This window comes from Sesamum indicum, linkage group LG13 (assembly GCF_026168435.1).
Source record: "Sesamum indicum cultivar Baizhima isolate 11 linkage group LG13, ASM2616843v1, whole genome shotgun sequence".
In the NCBI taxonomy this organism is placed as follows: Eukaryota; Viridiplantae; Streptophyta; class Magnoliopsida; order Lamiales; family Pedaliaceae; genus Sesamum; species Sesamum indicum.
In genome coordinates, this window is record NC_142669.1 from 966,196 (window position 1) to 979,998 (window position 13,803).

The window sequence follows — 13,803 nt, forward strand, 5'->3', positions numbered from 1 at the left end:
CTGTGTAGTTCCTCTTCACTTGCCTGCCTTCTAGCCTTTTCATCCATGACTACAACCTCAGTTTTCTTTTGAGCTTCTTGTAATTCTTTTAACCTCGTTCCATCAGCCATGTTTCTCTTTCTTTTTCTTTTTGTTTTTAGTTCCAAGGATTGTAGGCTCTAATGTCAAGTTGTAATGAACCAACTAAATTCTGGGATATGAACTCAAGTGCGCAGAAATGGGGGTGAGAAAACTGAAGAAGAAGATGAAAGATGAGAAGAGTGAAAATGTTAAACTTCATTCATAATGAACCCGTTACAACCTTGAGCTCCCCTTTTTACAAAAGTCTGATGAAACAGACAAAATCAACAGAAATAAAAGCTGAAATCAACATTAAAATTCCATCAGAAAAAGGGGTTGTTTGTCCTTGAACATGAGCTCCCATTGGTTCTAAGTAAACTTGCAGAATTCCTCAAAAAGACAGCAGCAGACTTCAATCTTCTGCGCGTCAATCCTCCGCCGTCCACGTGTCACACGCCTGATCAGATTGGGTGGTTGTGATGGACTTTGAATTCCCAATTTCAGTTTGCCCTCGATTGCACCCTAATTTGCTTGAAACGACGCCGTCTTCGCTTCATCACCAAACTTCCCCGCTTGCTTGATCCAACGGCTCTCCTTCTCACTTCTAATCTGACGACTCACATTAGAAGTCGCATTTTGGCTTAAAAGCGCGACTGGACCGGGCGTTGAGAGGGAAGGGAAAGAGGACACGGCGGAAGGGAAAAGGGGAAAGGGGAAGAGAGAATGGGAAAGGCGAGGAGAGAGGGGGAGGGGATAAGATGGCAGCGACGGCGAAAGCTGAAGAAGATGATGGCGGCGGGGTGGGTGGGGGGAAGGTACAAAGTTTTTTTTTTATTCTTTTTACATTTTAAATTTAATTTGAATTATAAATTTAATTTAATTTTATAATTTTCAGTTATCTTATATAAAATATTTTGTATTATATAATTTTTGGATATATTTATTTATTTATATATAATTTAGGCCTATTTTTTTTTCAACTTAAAGAAATAGAATCTTGAGCGTTGATTTTAACCAATTAAAATCCTACGGTTAACAATAAAGGGTATAAATATAATTGTTTAAATAAAAAAACCTAAAAATGGGCGCTTGTACCACAAATTCAATCTAAAGGGGGTATTTTGTCTATTTACTTTTTCTATTGGGGATTTTTTCGTTAATTTATTTATCACAGGGGTTATTTGATTTTTGGGTGAATAGCAATCTACTCCTGTGATATTAAAAATAAACACATTATCCCCTATGAAAAAAATATAGCAATTTACCCCATATACTTTTTAAAATGACCCAATCTATAAGAAGGTAAATTGCATCATTTTAAAAATCATAATGGGTAAATTGTTGTATCTTAAAAAATATAAAAAGGTAAATCACTATTTATTTTTTCATAAAGGGATAATTTGCTCATTTGCGATATCATATGGGGTTGCTTGCATTTTTCCCTTTGATTTTTTTTAAAACACAATGGGTAAATTGCTTCCGTACGACATTGGAATACTAGTTGAAGTAAAACAAACATTTAAGAAGCCTGCATGCATATGCTAAAACCAGTCATGACTTTGGGATAAATGTTCCAGCAAAGTTAAAGAGCTGAAGGTCTAGAAATATGGAGGGGGAATTCACTGTAAAATTGCTGGGGAACATAGAAGCAGCAGAGCATGCAAATAAGGATGAGAGTCTAAAGGACAAGATATGGAGGGAGAACAAGAAAATGTGGGTGGTGGCTGCCCCTGCGATATTCACCCGATTCACGACATTCGGAACTGGTGTCATTAGCCAGGCGTTCATCGGCCATATTGGGTCGAAAGAGCTGGCCGCCTTCGCCCTCGTCTCCACCGTCTTTTTGAGGTTTGCTCAAGGCATACTGGTAATGTAGTCCTTTACTCTCATATTCTTACAAGTGCATGGAGTTTTTTATTTCGGTTTTCCGTCATAAATCATGTTAGTTTTGTGTTGTTTCTTTCTGCTAACTCACGTATCGAAAGTAATCTACAGGAGAACTCGATCAAAGTTCAACTAGTCCACCAATGCATAAACATGCGTAGCCTGTTGCCGTTTGTTAAGTGATCATTCATCTAGTGCAATTAATCTAGTATATTTAAAAGTATGAATTCACAAGTGATTGTTCGTCGTTGTAAAAGCATCCACACCCTTACTTATGGATTAAATTGTTTTAATAATAAATAAAAAATAGTTATAATAGAATAAAATTCTATAAAACTCTATTATGTATATATCATATAGATTAGATATATATTTATAGAATTTTTCTGAATCTCTTACTTAATACGTAGTTATTTTTTAATTTTGAATTTAACTTAATTTTCATAAAAATCATTTTCATATGGAAAGGTGATGACATGTGTTTTTTTCTTTCCGAAAAGGCATTTAGTAGTTCAAGGCAAACCTAACTCTGTATTTGATTCTGGAAGTCAAGAATTTTCTTCGGCTGGAAAGGAGCAGAGATTTGTTCTTCTATTTTTTTTTTTTTTCTGAGAAATCATCTTTTAGGAAGAGAACTTGTTTTTCTTTGTTATTAATGTTTTCTAAGAATATGAAGGTATCTTGGACAATTTTGATCTCTCTTTGAGTTACAGAAAATTGAAATTGGAATAAAATTTCTTTTCCCGTTATCTTGGTTCTGATTCCCTCAAAACTTTTATTGGATAGTGCATTTGAAAGAAAGGATTTCCTAAAATTATTGGAGTGTTAAGGTCTCTTTAACAAGAACAAAACTGGTTTTGAAACAAATTTTATCATTACAACATGAGCTTTGGAGAGTTTGCAAATTGATTTTAAGATTGGCTGAGTTAGCAGCTGAAAGTTTTTCTTTGAATTTTTCAAAATATTTGGTAGGGATTAACCCTTCTCGAATGCAGTTCAAGTCTACACCTGAATCCATTAATGCAATAGCAGTCAACTTGAAATCTTAACAAAATTAATTGTTCCATACCATTTTTTATAGGCAATTCTAGAGATAGTTGATGAAGGATTCTTCTTCTTCAAAAGTTTTAGATGGAGATGCCTTGCTGGGAATTTCCCTGAAAATTTGATTCTGGAACTTTATAATTAAAAACCCTTTGTTGTCATTGGTCATAATTTTCTTTCAAAGTTTTAACTTTTCTCTTTAATTGCCCGACTTCTTGTTTTAAAATCGGATATTGAGACTTTGGAATTGGAGGAATCAAATATATTCATAATTTCTGATAAATCTACTTTGGGAGGACTTTCATTTTTTGAGGAATTTGACTTGAGATTAATTCTTGGAGTTTATAATGATAGTTTCTTCGTCTTCAGGATTTTGAATCTTGTCAATAAGTATTAAGAGTAAAGAAAATTGGTTGGTCAAGGTGGCTATTTATTTATTTCAAAGGCACAACCTTGGAGGACGTCCAGTACACCCATTATTTTCTTCTGGATTAGATTCTTGGGACTTTCTTCTGAAAAAGTATATCCTTCATCTGGTTGGACTTGACCTAATTATTATTCTACATTGGGCTTTTCATGTTCCATTTCAAATATTTTTAAAATCTTCCTCATTTAAGACATTAAACAATTGATTTGTTAGTCTTCTTCTAGACTTAATTCATGAATTCTTCATCTCATTCTACAACTACTGACATAATGACTAGGCATTTGACACATATGGCGAATAATGGAGTTAGAGACTTTTGAGTATTTTTTTCCTTGGAAAGCTTTTCTTTGAAAATTAGGCCTAGAAAGGGGTTTAGAGGAAGGAATTTTCTTTGAAGACTTGTACCTATGGGTGCTATGATGTTTTGTTTTTCAAGAGGGCGAGTGTATTTTTTGAAATTCAAATTGTTCACACCAAATTTCTAAATTTTTTTATTAGTGAGGCTTTGTTTCTTCAATTGACATTTGAAAGTAAAATCATTAAACAATTGTAATCCTACCATATTAATATGATTCATAAATTCTCCATAAGAAAGTGATGAAATATTTTCATTTTTTTTTTTAATTTTTTCAGGGACTTTTTCTTCGAAGGATTTTGATAAACTTGAAATAAATTTTTCTTTCCAGAAATAACTATCAGCGTCACTCCTCTCATGAACTTTTGATAGAAAAACATCTTTACTAATGAAATTATGGAGTACTCTAAATTTTAGATTTTATAAAAATTTTGTATTTCTTTCTTGGTATATTTGGAGATTTCCCACAAAATGAATAATAATAGTATATATTAAAGAAGATATTACAGCACAAATAGGTCTTCCTTCGTCATTATAAATAATATTACCTTTTGTACCTCTTTTTTAACACTTGAAAGAATTTTCGATTTTTGCTTCAGGAGTTATCGTGTTATACCGCCATCTTTTAGTTGACCATAAATCTTAGAATAAGATTTTTTGTAGCGTCTATATCTGTGAGACCTGATCTTTCTTTATAGATATTTGATACCATAATTATATGTTTACGTAGACTAAAATTTTGATATTAAGATAAAGTATCTAAATTCCACTAGTATATTGAATTTTCATTAAAGGACCTAAAATTTTCAATCTCTTCAATTTTTAGATCAGTGGGAGTTGGTTTATAGTATTCTTATAGGATTGTAAATTTTGGATAGAGAAAATTGATTTTGGAATTTTTTTATTATCAGAAAACTTCAGAATTTTGCTCAATTGTACTAATAACTTTATCTTCCTAAATCTCTTAATCCTAAAAGAATAGATTTTTCTTAATTTACTTTAGGTATATGAAAAGAGATATGAAACTTTCTTCTTTCATAATTACATCTAAAGATCCAATCCTTCATATTACTGCTGAAAATCTTTCTTTCCAAATTTATGATTATATACCTAAATTAAATTTAGAAAAATCTATTATTTTAGATATTCCAGAAAGATTAAGAGATTTACGTAAAAGACAAAGTTATTAATGCTATTGAGCAAAATCCTAAAACTTCTGATAATGAACAAATTCCAAATTCAATTTACCCTATCCAACATTTACAACCTTAGAAGAATTACTATAAACCAACGCCCCCTGATCTAAAAGTTGAAGAGATCCAAAATTTTTTGTTCTTTAATGGAAATTCAATATACGAGTGGAATTTAGATACTTTATCTAAATATCAAATTTTTTGTCTATGTAAACAAATGGTAATGGTCTCAATATCTACAAAGAAAGAGCAGGTCTCATAGATGAAGGTGCTGCAAAAAATCTTATTCCAGGATTTAATGGTCAACTAAGAGGATGGTGGGATAACACCATAACACCTAAAGCAAAAACCCAAATTCTTTTGTGTTAAAAGAGATATAAAAGGTAATATTATTAATAAAGAAGGAAGATCTATTTCTGCTGAATATTTGTATATACTATTATCATTCATTTTATTGGAAATCCCAAAAAAACAAAAAAACCAAGAAAGAAATACAAAAATTTTACAAAATCTTAAATGTAGATAACTCCATGATTTTCGTCAATGTAAAGATGTTTTTCGATAAAAAATTTATGAGAGGAGTGATGCTGATAGTTATTTTTGGAAAGAAAAATTTATTTCAGATTTACCATAATTCTTTGCAGAAAAAATCCGTAAAAAAATTAAAAAAATATGAAAATATTTCATCACCTTCTAATGGAGAAATTATAAATCATGTTAACCTGATAGCATTATAATTGTGTAATGATTTTACTTTGAAAGCTCAATTGAAGAAACAAAACCTCACAACCAGAGAAGAACTAGGAAATGAGTATAAACAATTTGAATTTCTAAAAGTACACTCATCCTCTTCAAAAACAAAACATCACCATAGGTATAAGTCTTCAAAAGAAAAGAAAAAAAAAAAAAAAACTCAAAAGTCCCTAACTCCACTATCTGCCATAAGTGTCAAAAGCCTGGTCATTATGCCAGTAGTTGTAGGACAAAGAATTCATAAATTAAGTCTAGAAGAAAACCTAACGAATCAAATTGTTAAATATCTTAGATGAGGAAGATTTAAAAAATATTTAAAATAAAATATGAAAATCCCAATGTAGAAGAACAATCATATCAAGTCCAACCAGATAAAGGATATACTTATTCAGAAGAAGAGTCCCAAGAATCTAATCCAGAAGAAAATAATGGGTGTGCTAGATGTCCTCCAGGATTGTGCCTTTATAATAAAAGAATAGCCAACTTCATTTTGATATATCCAGGAGATATCCAGTAAGTTTTCTTTCAACTATAATTGTCTTTAATTCCTACTTCATATATTATTCTTGTTAGAATTTCTATTTATATAATTGTTATTTAATTTGTTATATAATTGTTCTAATCATTATTGTTAAGATCTTTATATATCCTTACATGATTTTAACAATGGTTGTTATATTCAGATTATTCTTGGTTTGTGATACCAGAGCCATGCAACTCTTGAATATATTCATATAAAGAAATTCATAATTTGTGAATCGGACTTCGTCACCTTAATAAGTCGGCTTACTTGACATTTTTGTGCCGCGATGAATTGTTGTCTGGTCCGAAAGAGCAAAGTATGAAGATTTAACATTATGGATAAATTCATAAGAAGCAAGAAACGATCTCAAACTGAGTTGAGTTTTTTTTCTACAATTGCTTCCATTATAAAAGCGGATGATCCTTCTTTTCTTCATGCACTTGAGTGATTTTGCTGATTGTAGTTGTCATTCAAGCCTCAACAATGCAGCTAGTGGGTGCAAAAGCTGAATTTTTGAATTTTTTTTACTTCATCATTACATCATTATTACATTATCATCAATTTTTATGGAATTGGACTAAATATTCCAAAACAATCATCTTCATTTTCATCTCCAAAGTTGATAGGCGATGGAGAGTCTTCTTTGTCACTTTGTATCTCCTCAAGAATTTTTTGTATTTCCTCTGTAATGGCTCCTTTGGCTATTCTTGCTTACAAAAACTGTTTTTACTCTGAATTGATCTCATTCCAAGAATTATTGATGTTTTGCACGTTGCGGAAAAACAATTTGTCTTGCCTATTACCTATTCCAATAATTTACCCATAGAAAAATGCATTAGGATCAATATCTTATTATTTCGCAACTTATATCATTACTAATTTGGTAGCAAGTTAGACAACGTTAGACGACATTTGACATCAGGTGGTTGTACGTCGTGTGTTGTTTCCGTGTAGTAAGTGACATAGTGAAAGTGAACTGGATAAGAATTTGATCAAATTAATCATTAAATCCAACTAGCTCATAAAAGTGTATATATGAATAGTGCATCTGACATTCAATTGCCTTTCACTGAAATACATGCAGTTGGGAATGGCCAACGGACTGGAAACTCTATGCGGGCAGGCCTACGGTGCAAGGCAGTACCACATGCTCGGGATATATCTGCAACGCTCATGGCTCGTTTCGGTTATAGCGTCCACTGTGCTTCTGCCGATATTCATCTTCACAACTCCTATTCTAAAGGCTATAGGGCAAGAAGACGAAATCGCAGAGATGGCAGGAACCATGGCATTGTGGCTCATTCCAGTGATATACTCCTTCATTGTCTCATATACTTGCCAAATGTACCTTCAAGCTCAGAGCAAGAACATGATCATCGCGTATTTGGCTGCAATTGCATTGTCAATTCATGTGTTCCTGTCGTGGTTGTTAACGGTGAAGTACAAGCTTGGGGTCTCAGGAGCCATGATATCCACCGTTCTAGCCTTCTGGCTTCCTAACGTCGGTCAGGTTATATTTGTTACTTCCGGAGGTTGTCCGGAAACATGGCGAGGCTTTACAACGTTAGCTTTCAAGGATCTTTGGCCGATCTTCAAGCTTTCATTGTCTGCTGGTGCAATGCTCTGGTTAGGCTACTTCCCAATTAGTACTATGTTTATTTGTCTTAAACTTTAATAGTTACAAGTGTGTGTGTGCATTATTAAATAAATTTTATAAAAGTAATTTATATTTTAAAAACATGTTTTAACTAAAGAAATTAAAAATATTCAAATTAAAACAAATAAAAAACAAAGTTATAAAAGTTTGTGCAAAGTGAAAAGACTGACCAATGTGGGGGTTTAGAATAGTGGTTTGTGGTGTAGAAAAATGGGAGGATAAGAAGTTAACAAATTAAATTAAATATTAGAAAATAGAGTGAATAGCAATTTACCCCTATGATATTGAAAATGAGCATGTTACCCCTTTATGAAAAAAATATAGCAATTTACCCTCCTTTACTTTTTAAAATGAAGCAATTTACCTCCCTGTATAGGGAGGTAAATTGCTTCATTTTAAAAATCATAAGGGGTTAAATTGTTATATTTTAAAAAATACAAGGAGGTAAATTGCTATTTATTTTTACATAAGGGAGTAATTTGCCCATTTGCGATATCACAAGGGGGTTGCTTGTATTTTTCGCTTAAAAAATATATAAATTACCATACCGAAGTAGTGCTCTCACTCAATAATAAGGTATAGATTTTTTTTTTTGCACGTTTCAACTCTAGCTATACATTTTTAGGGGAAATTGCCTTTTCGTTCTATATTTAGAACCAATACACTTTTGTTTTATTGGTTATGAGATTCTCATTATGGTCTTATAAGTTACAAAAACTCTCACTTTTAGTCCTTTCGTCATTCTATAACTAATTTGATGAAAATGACAGGTAACAAACACATGGTTGTTGTCTAAAATAGTCACAGAATTTGACGAACTAAGTAAAATTTGTAACTTTAAAAATTATTAATGAGAATCTCGTAATTAATGAGATTGAAAGTATTAAGCATGCCGCTAAAAGTGGTCAAAGAGTTAACAACCACTTGCTTAACACTTGCATTACTGATAAAATCTGATTGAAGGACCAAAAGTGATATTTTACGTAAGTTTTGAGATCATTACACTAAGAAGACAATGACCAATGGGACGGAAATTGTGCTAACAAAAAATTATGAGACAAAAAATACTATTTCCCCATTATTTATACTATATTTTAATGAGAGCACCTTTTTTATATCTCACTTAATTTTGGTCTATCATTTATTTTTAAAATTTTAAATTAATTAATTATTTTTTAACTTCTCCATTGATCATGGTATTTCATAGTTACTTCTTGGTAGTTATTTTTTCATGCAATTTTTTATTTTTCTTATTTATTATCTTTGTTTCTCATTTTTTAAATCAAAATATTGAAATTAATTTGTTATCTTAATATATATTTTTAAATACTGTTTTACCTTACAAAAACTAATAATAAAATTTATATAAATATTTTATTTTAATATATTTTTTTAAAAATTATGCATATACATAAGACATCTCGCACTTGATAGTTTCCTACCAGAGAAACCAACTTTTACTTTATTTTTATTTTTCTGGGGTAGGCCACTAAATTTTACATAGTGTTTGGTTTCATTTTTGACCTATCTCGGACATGGGTCAAAACATAGTAAATGCTTGCCTTAATTTGTTTTATAAGTTTTGATGATATTTTGATATATTTCGAAACAGTGCCTCTTTTGTTTTTAGTCCAAATAAGTCAATACTAATTATAGGCCCTATGACTAGAAAATATTATATACATACTCATACATATATATAAATATATATAAAAGAGACATAATTTGACAATGAACACTCACTAAACAACATCAATCATACCATACTTATTTTATATTATCTCCAAGACCAAATCCAAACATAAATACTATCTCTAACACATATTTATTTATCTTTATTTTTCTCTCTCTATTTCCAGATAACATTCATCAAACCAAAAATAGTGTTACAATTTTTGTTCAACATATTTGGCTTTGTTTTGCAGTCTTGAAGTTTGGTACAATACAGTACTGGTTCTACTGACAGGAAACATGAAAAATGCAGAGGTGGCTATTGATGCCCTGTCCATATGGTAAACATATTTCTTTTTTTTATAATAAAATAATTTGCTCATTTAAAATATGACATGGACTAAATTGCATTAAATCCTTTACTCAATTCCGTGTGTTCTTCGTTTGCTAGCCTCAACATTAACGGCTGGGAGATGATGATATCTCTTGGTTTCATGGCTGCTGCTAGGTACTTTCTACATACAGTCAGTTTTCAATTGGGCAAGTTGAGAGTCATATCGTTCCTGCTCCATTTTAACTCCCCGGTTCTTTGTTTCATGCGCATATTCCTTATAGTGTTCGAATAGCTAATGAGCTCGGAAGTGGTAACTCTAAAGCTGCAAAGTTTTCAATCACGACGATCGTGGTAACATCATTCGGCATAGGATTTGTGTTGTTTGTGTTCTTTTTGTTATTTCGGGAGCGTATAGCTTATCTATTCACAGAAAACAACGATGTGGCTTCATCAGTTGGTCGCTTATCGCCTCTCTTGGCTTTCTCCATACTCCTCAACAGTGTTCAACCCGTTCTTTCTGGTAAGCTATCATATTGGTTAATTCCATTTTACTCTTCTCTGGAAATAGGGTGAATAGCAACTTCTCTCCCGATGATATTGAAAATGAACACATTACCCCCTATGAAAATAATATAATAATTTACCCCTTTGTACTCTTTAAAATGAAGCAATTTATCTCCTTATACAGGGAGGTAAATTGCTTCATTTTAGAAACCATAGGGGGGTAAATTATTGTATTATAATAAATATAGGGAGGTAAATCACTATTTATTTTTTCATAAGGGGTAATTTACTCATTTACCATATTACAAGGGGGTTGCTTGCATTTTTCCCCTGAAAATATTATAGACATAACACCCCCTCAATAGACAATGTGGTCTTATCTTTTCTTTGAATATGATCTTTTTTAGGATAAATTTCGTGGATGCAATTTAAAGTTAGGTTCAAATATACAAATATCCTGTCCGATGCAAAATTACAAGTACACCCCCTTAGGAGGTGTTAGTATAATGTATTTTAGGGTCGCCCGAGGAAGGTGTACTTGTAATTTTAACTACAATATCAAAGAGTTAATTAGGATTTTGGAAAGAACTGGGGATGTTTTTATATATGAACCTAGCAGTAATCTGATTTACGAGTATATTTGGAGCATATCACGAAATATTGAATAACATATGTTTAACAATGACAAAATGCAAAGGATTTCGATCCACATATAAACCAATAATTTTCATTGTTCGTGTTTTTACAGGTGTTGCAATCGGATCCGGATGGCAGAGTACTGTTGCTTATGTTAATATCGGATCGTATTACTTAATAGGGGTTCCGATTGGTATTCTACTTGGATATGTGTACAATCTACGAGTCGAAGTGAGTTTCTCAATCCTCCTCGTAACATATTCACCGTTTTCAGACCAAATTAATAGAAAAATTCAAGGGTTTTCGTTAATTTATCTAGTTTCTGGTGAGATAATTTTAATTTCCATCCGCAGAGTTAGTTATTAAATCAATTTTAATATCCAATGTCCCAAAATCCTTAAGTTTTATTAAAATGATGAAAGTCAATCCTCTCCACTAGTTAATGATTTAAACTAATAGAGAGACCACACGTCATAGACGGTCAACTACAGAGAGAACCGACTTTGATTATTTTAAAAGAATTTAGGAACCAAAATTGATGATTTCAGAACATAGAATACCAAATATTTTAGTGACTAACTTACGGAACTCAAATCGAAATCATCCCAATATTGAAGTATCTAATTCCACCTTGTCATGTGCTAGGCTTTTATAATTCCCATGCAAAATTTTCTGTATCTCTCCAGTGACAAAGTATTCTTGTAGGGTGTTTGGATCGGAATGCTCATCGGCGTACTCGTTCAAACTATTGTACTTGTCATCATAACTTGCAGAACGGACTGGGAGAAACAGGTACGCGCCTTCACTAACAGGCATATATATGTTGTCTGCTATGTCAAAAAAAATACATATGTTGTCCAGTTTTTCCATGGAATTATAAGTGGATTAACTTGATGATATTTTGGGATAAATATTATTTGGTTTTCAAACAAAGACACTTATACCGCTGGTTCTCAAACAACTTGATATTGCAGTTTTGGTTCTCAAATTGTTGTTTTTTTCATGTTTTAATTTTCCATTAATAGAATCATTGATGTTCCGAAAGTTTTATTTGAAGGGGGAAAAAGAGCTATTTTCCTCCTATTTTGTTGTATTTTCCTAGCTTAGCTCGAATACACCAATTTTTCCAAAATTTTCCCAAGTTTCAAGATAGGGGAAAAAATCAGCAATAAATTTTTATATAATCTCAACAAAACATTATAAATCATTTATTTTTTTTATAATGCAATATGTGCAATATATGTGTAACGTAAAATATTGACTTAATTTATCATATTTATTTTATTGCCTTTATAATATTGACTTTTACATATTTATTTTATCCATAGAGTAGAAAATAAATAAAAAATAAAGACAAAATTAATAAAAGGAAAGTTATAGTTGGACAAAAATTTGAAAACTACTACAAAATGAAAGTGACTATCTTTTTTCTTCAAATGAAATTTTCGTTAATTTTAGTGTCGGAATGACTAAAAACGCCATAAAACTAATAATTTGAGGACGAATATTGCATTCTCAAATTATTTGAGAACTAAAACTGTATAAGTCACTTTATTTGAGAACTAAAATGGCAAATTATCCCTGAAACTCTTCTTCTTGGTTTCGGCCGCTTGCAGGTATCGATTGCTCAAAAACGAGTGAACAGATGGTTTGTGGAAGATGAACCTGAGACCAACTAATGATATAATGCTAGCTAATAGTAGTTGGAGTCGAGCATTTTCCTTTGCTGGAGAACATATTCCATGCACCTCTTATCGTTCTCCTATTCTATTCGATAATACAAGAGGTGTTGGTTATTGCGAAAACTTTAAATTTTAGATATGGTGTGGTTGATTCATGATGATCATATTAAGGGTGAATTACATTGGTGTTTTTTTTAAGGTTATGTATAATTATATAAATACTTTTTAATTTTTATAAGCTTATAAAAACACCTTTCCAGGGGTATTAACATAATTAATTTAGGGGTTTTTGTATAAATTTTGCAAATGATGAGTTGTGTAGATGAATTACAATTACAATTATAGTGATGCACATGGCCTAAGAAGGCCCAGCCGAAGAATAGCAACAAGGCCTGGGCCGCTCAATATGCTGGCCCTAATATCCTAAGAGGCCTAGTAGCCTTGGATGGAGGATGAAGGGCCATGGCACCCCTGGACTCGACCCATAAACACGATCTAACAAGAATGACCAGCCCAAAGGCCTACACTTGGTAATCTTCACATGGTCTACAGCTGGCTTACGAGTTGACCGCCACATCAGACCACGTCAGCTCTAAAGATGCAGTTCAAAACATGGAAGGTTTTCCTAGAGCCCAAGACTCCTTGGCGATAGGGATTTCCTAGAGATTGAGATTCCCTGCCAATGAGGGGTCTCCCTCGACAATAGGATACTCACTGTAGACGAGTTCAATAGTGGATAAGGGCGATTTTCTGCTTATCCAACCATCCTAACCCTTCCCCTTGAAGATGAAGGTGAAAAGATAGAGCCCTAGCAGACAGGAATATCCCCTATATATATAGGTTTGGTTTTCTAGGTGGGGGACAGTTCCTGAACTTTCTAAGCACTCTTATCAACACTCATCAAACGTCTTCTCGTGAACCTGCACATCTTTCTTATAATTTGACCATCATATCTCGATCTCTTACTATGTTTATTTACTTTTTTACCTTATTTCTTCTTAAACCCAATACTAACTTGGTCGTCGGAGTGCTAACGTGTTGTTTTTCAGGTCTCTTTCGCAGGATCGTACACATTTTCCA

General features: G+C 32.2%; 1 protein-coding gene across 3 annotated transcripts in view; it reads left to right on the forward strand.

The window, feature by feature from the left end:
- The window catches only part of LOC105162637 (protein DETOXIFICATION 21), a 35,373-nt gene extending 22,372 nt beyond the window's left edge, over nt 1-13,001 (forward strand). For all 3 annotated transcript variants that reach the window (XM_011080717.3, XM_011080718.3, XM_011080716.3), the window contains 8 exons: nt 1,638-1,927; nt 7,324-7,865; nt 9,822-9,908; nt 10,019-10,075; nt 10,183-10,421; nt 11,154-11,272; nt 11,747-11,833; nt 12,658-13,001. In XM_011080717.3, the coding sequence (XP_011079019.1) occupies nt 1,667-1,927; nt 7,324-7,865; nt 9,822-9,908; nt 10,019-10,075; nt 10,183-10,421; nt 11,154-11,272; nt 11,747-11,833; nt 12,658-12,720 (1,455 nt within the window). In that variant the 5' untranslated portion in view covers nt 1,638-1,666 and the 3' untranslated portion in view covers nt 12,721-13,001. The remainder of the gene's footprint in view (nt 1-1,637; nt 1,928-7,323; nt 7,866-9,821; nt 9,909-10,018; nt 10,076-10,182; nt 10,422-11,153; nt 11,273-11,746; nt 11,834-12,657) is intronic.
- The last annotated feature ends 802 nt before the right edge of the window (nt 13,002-13,803 follow it).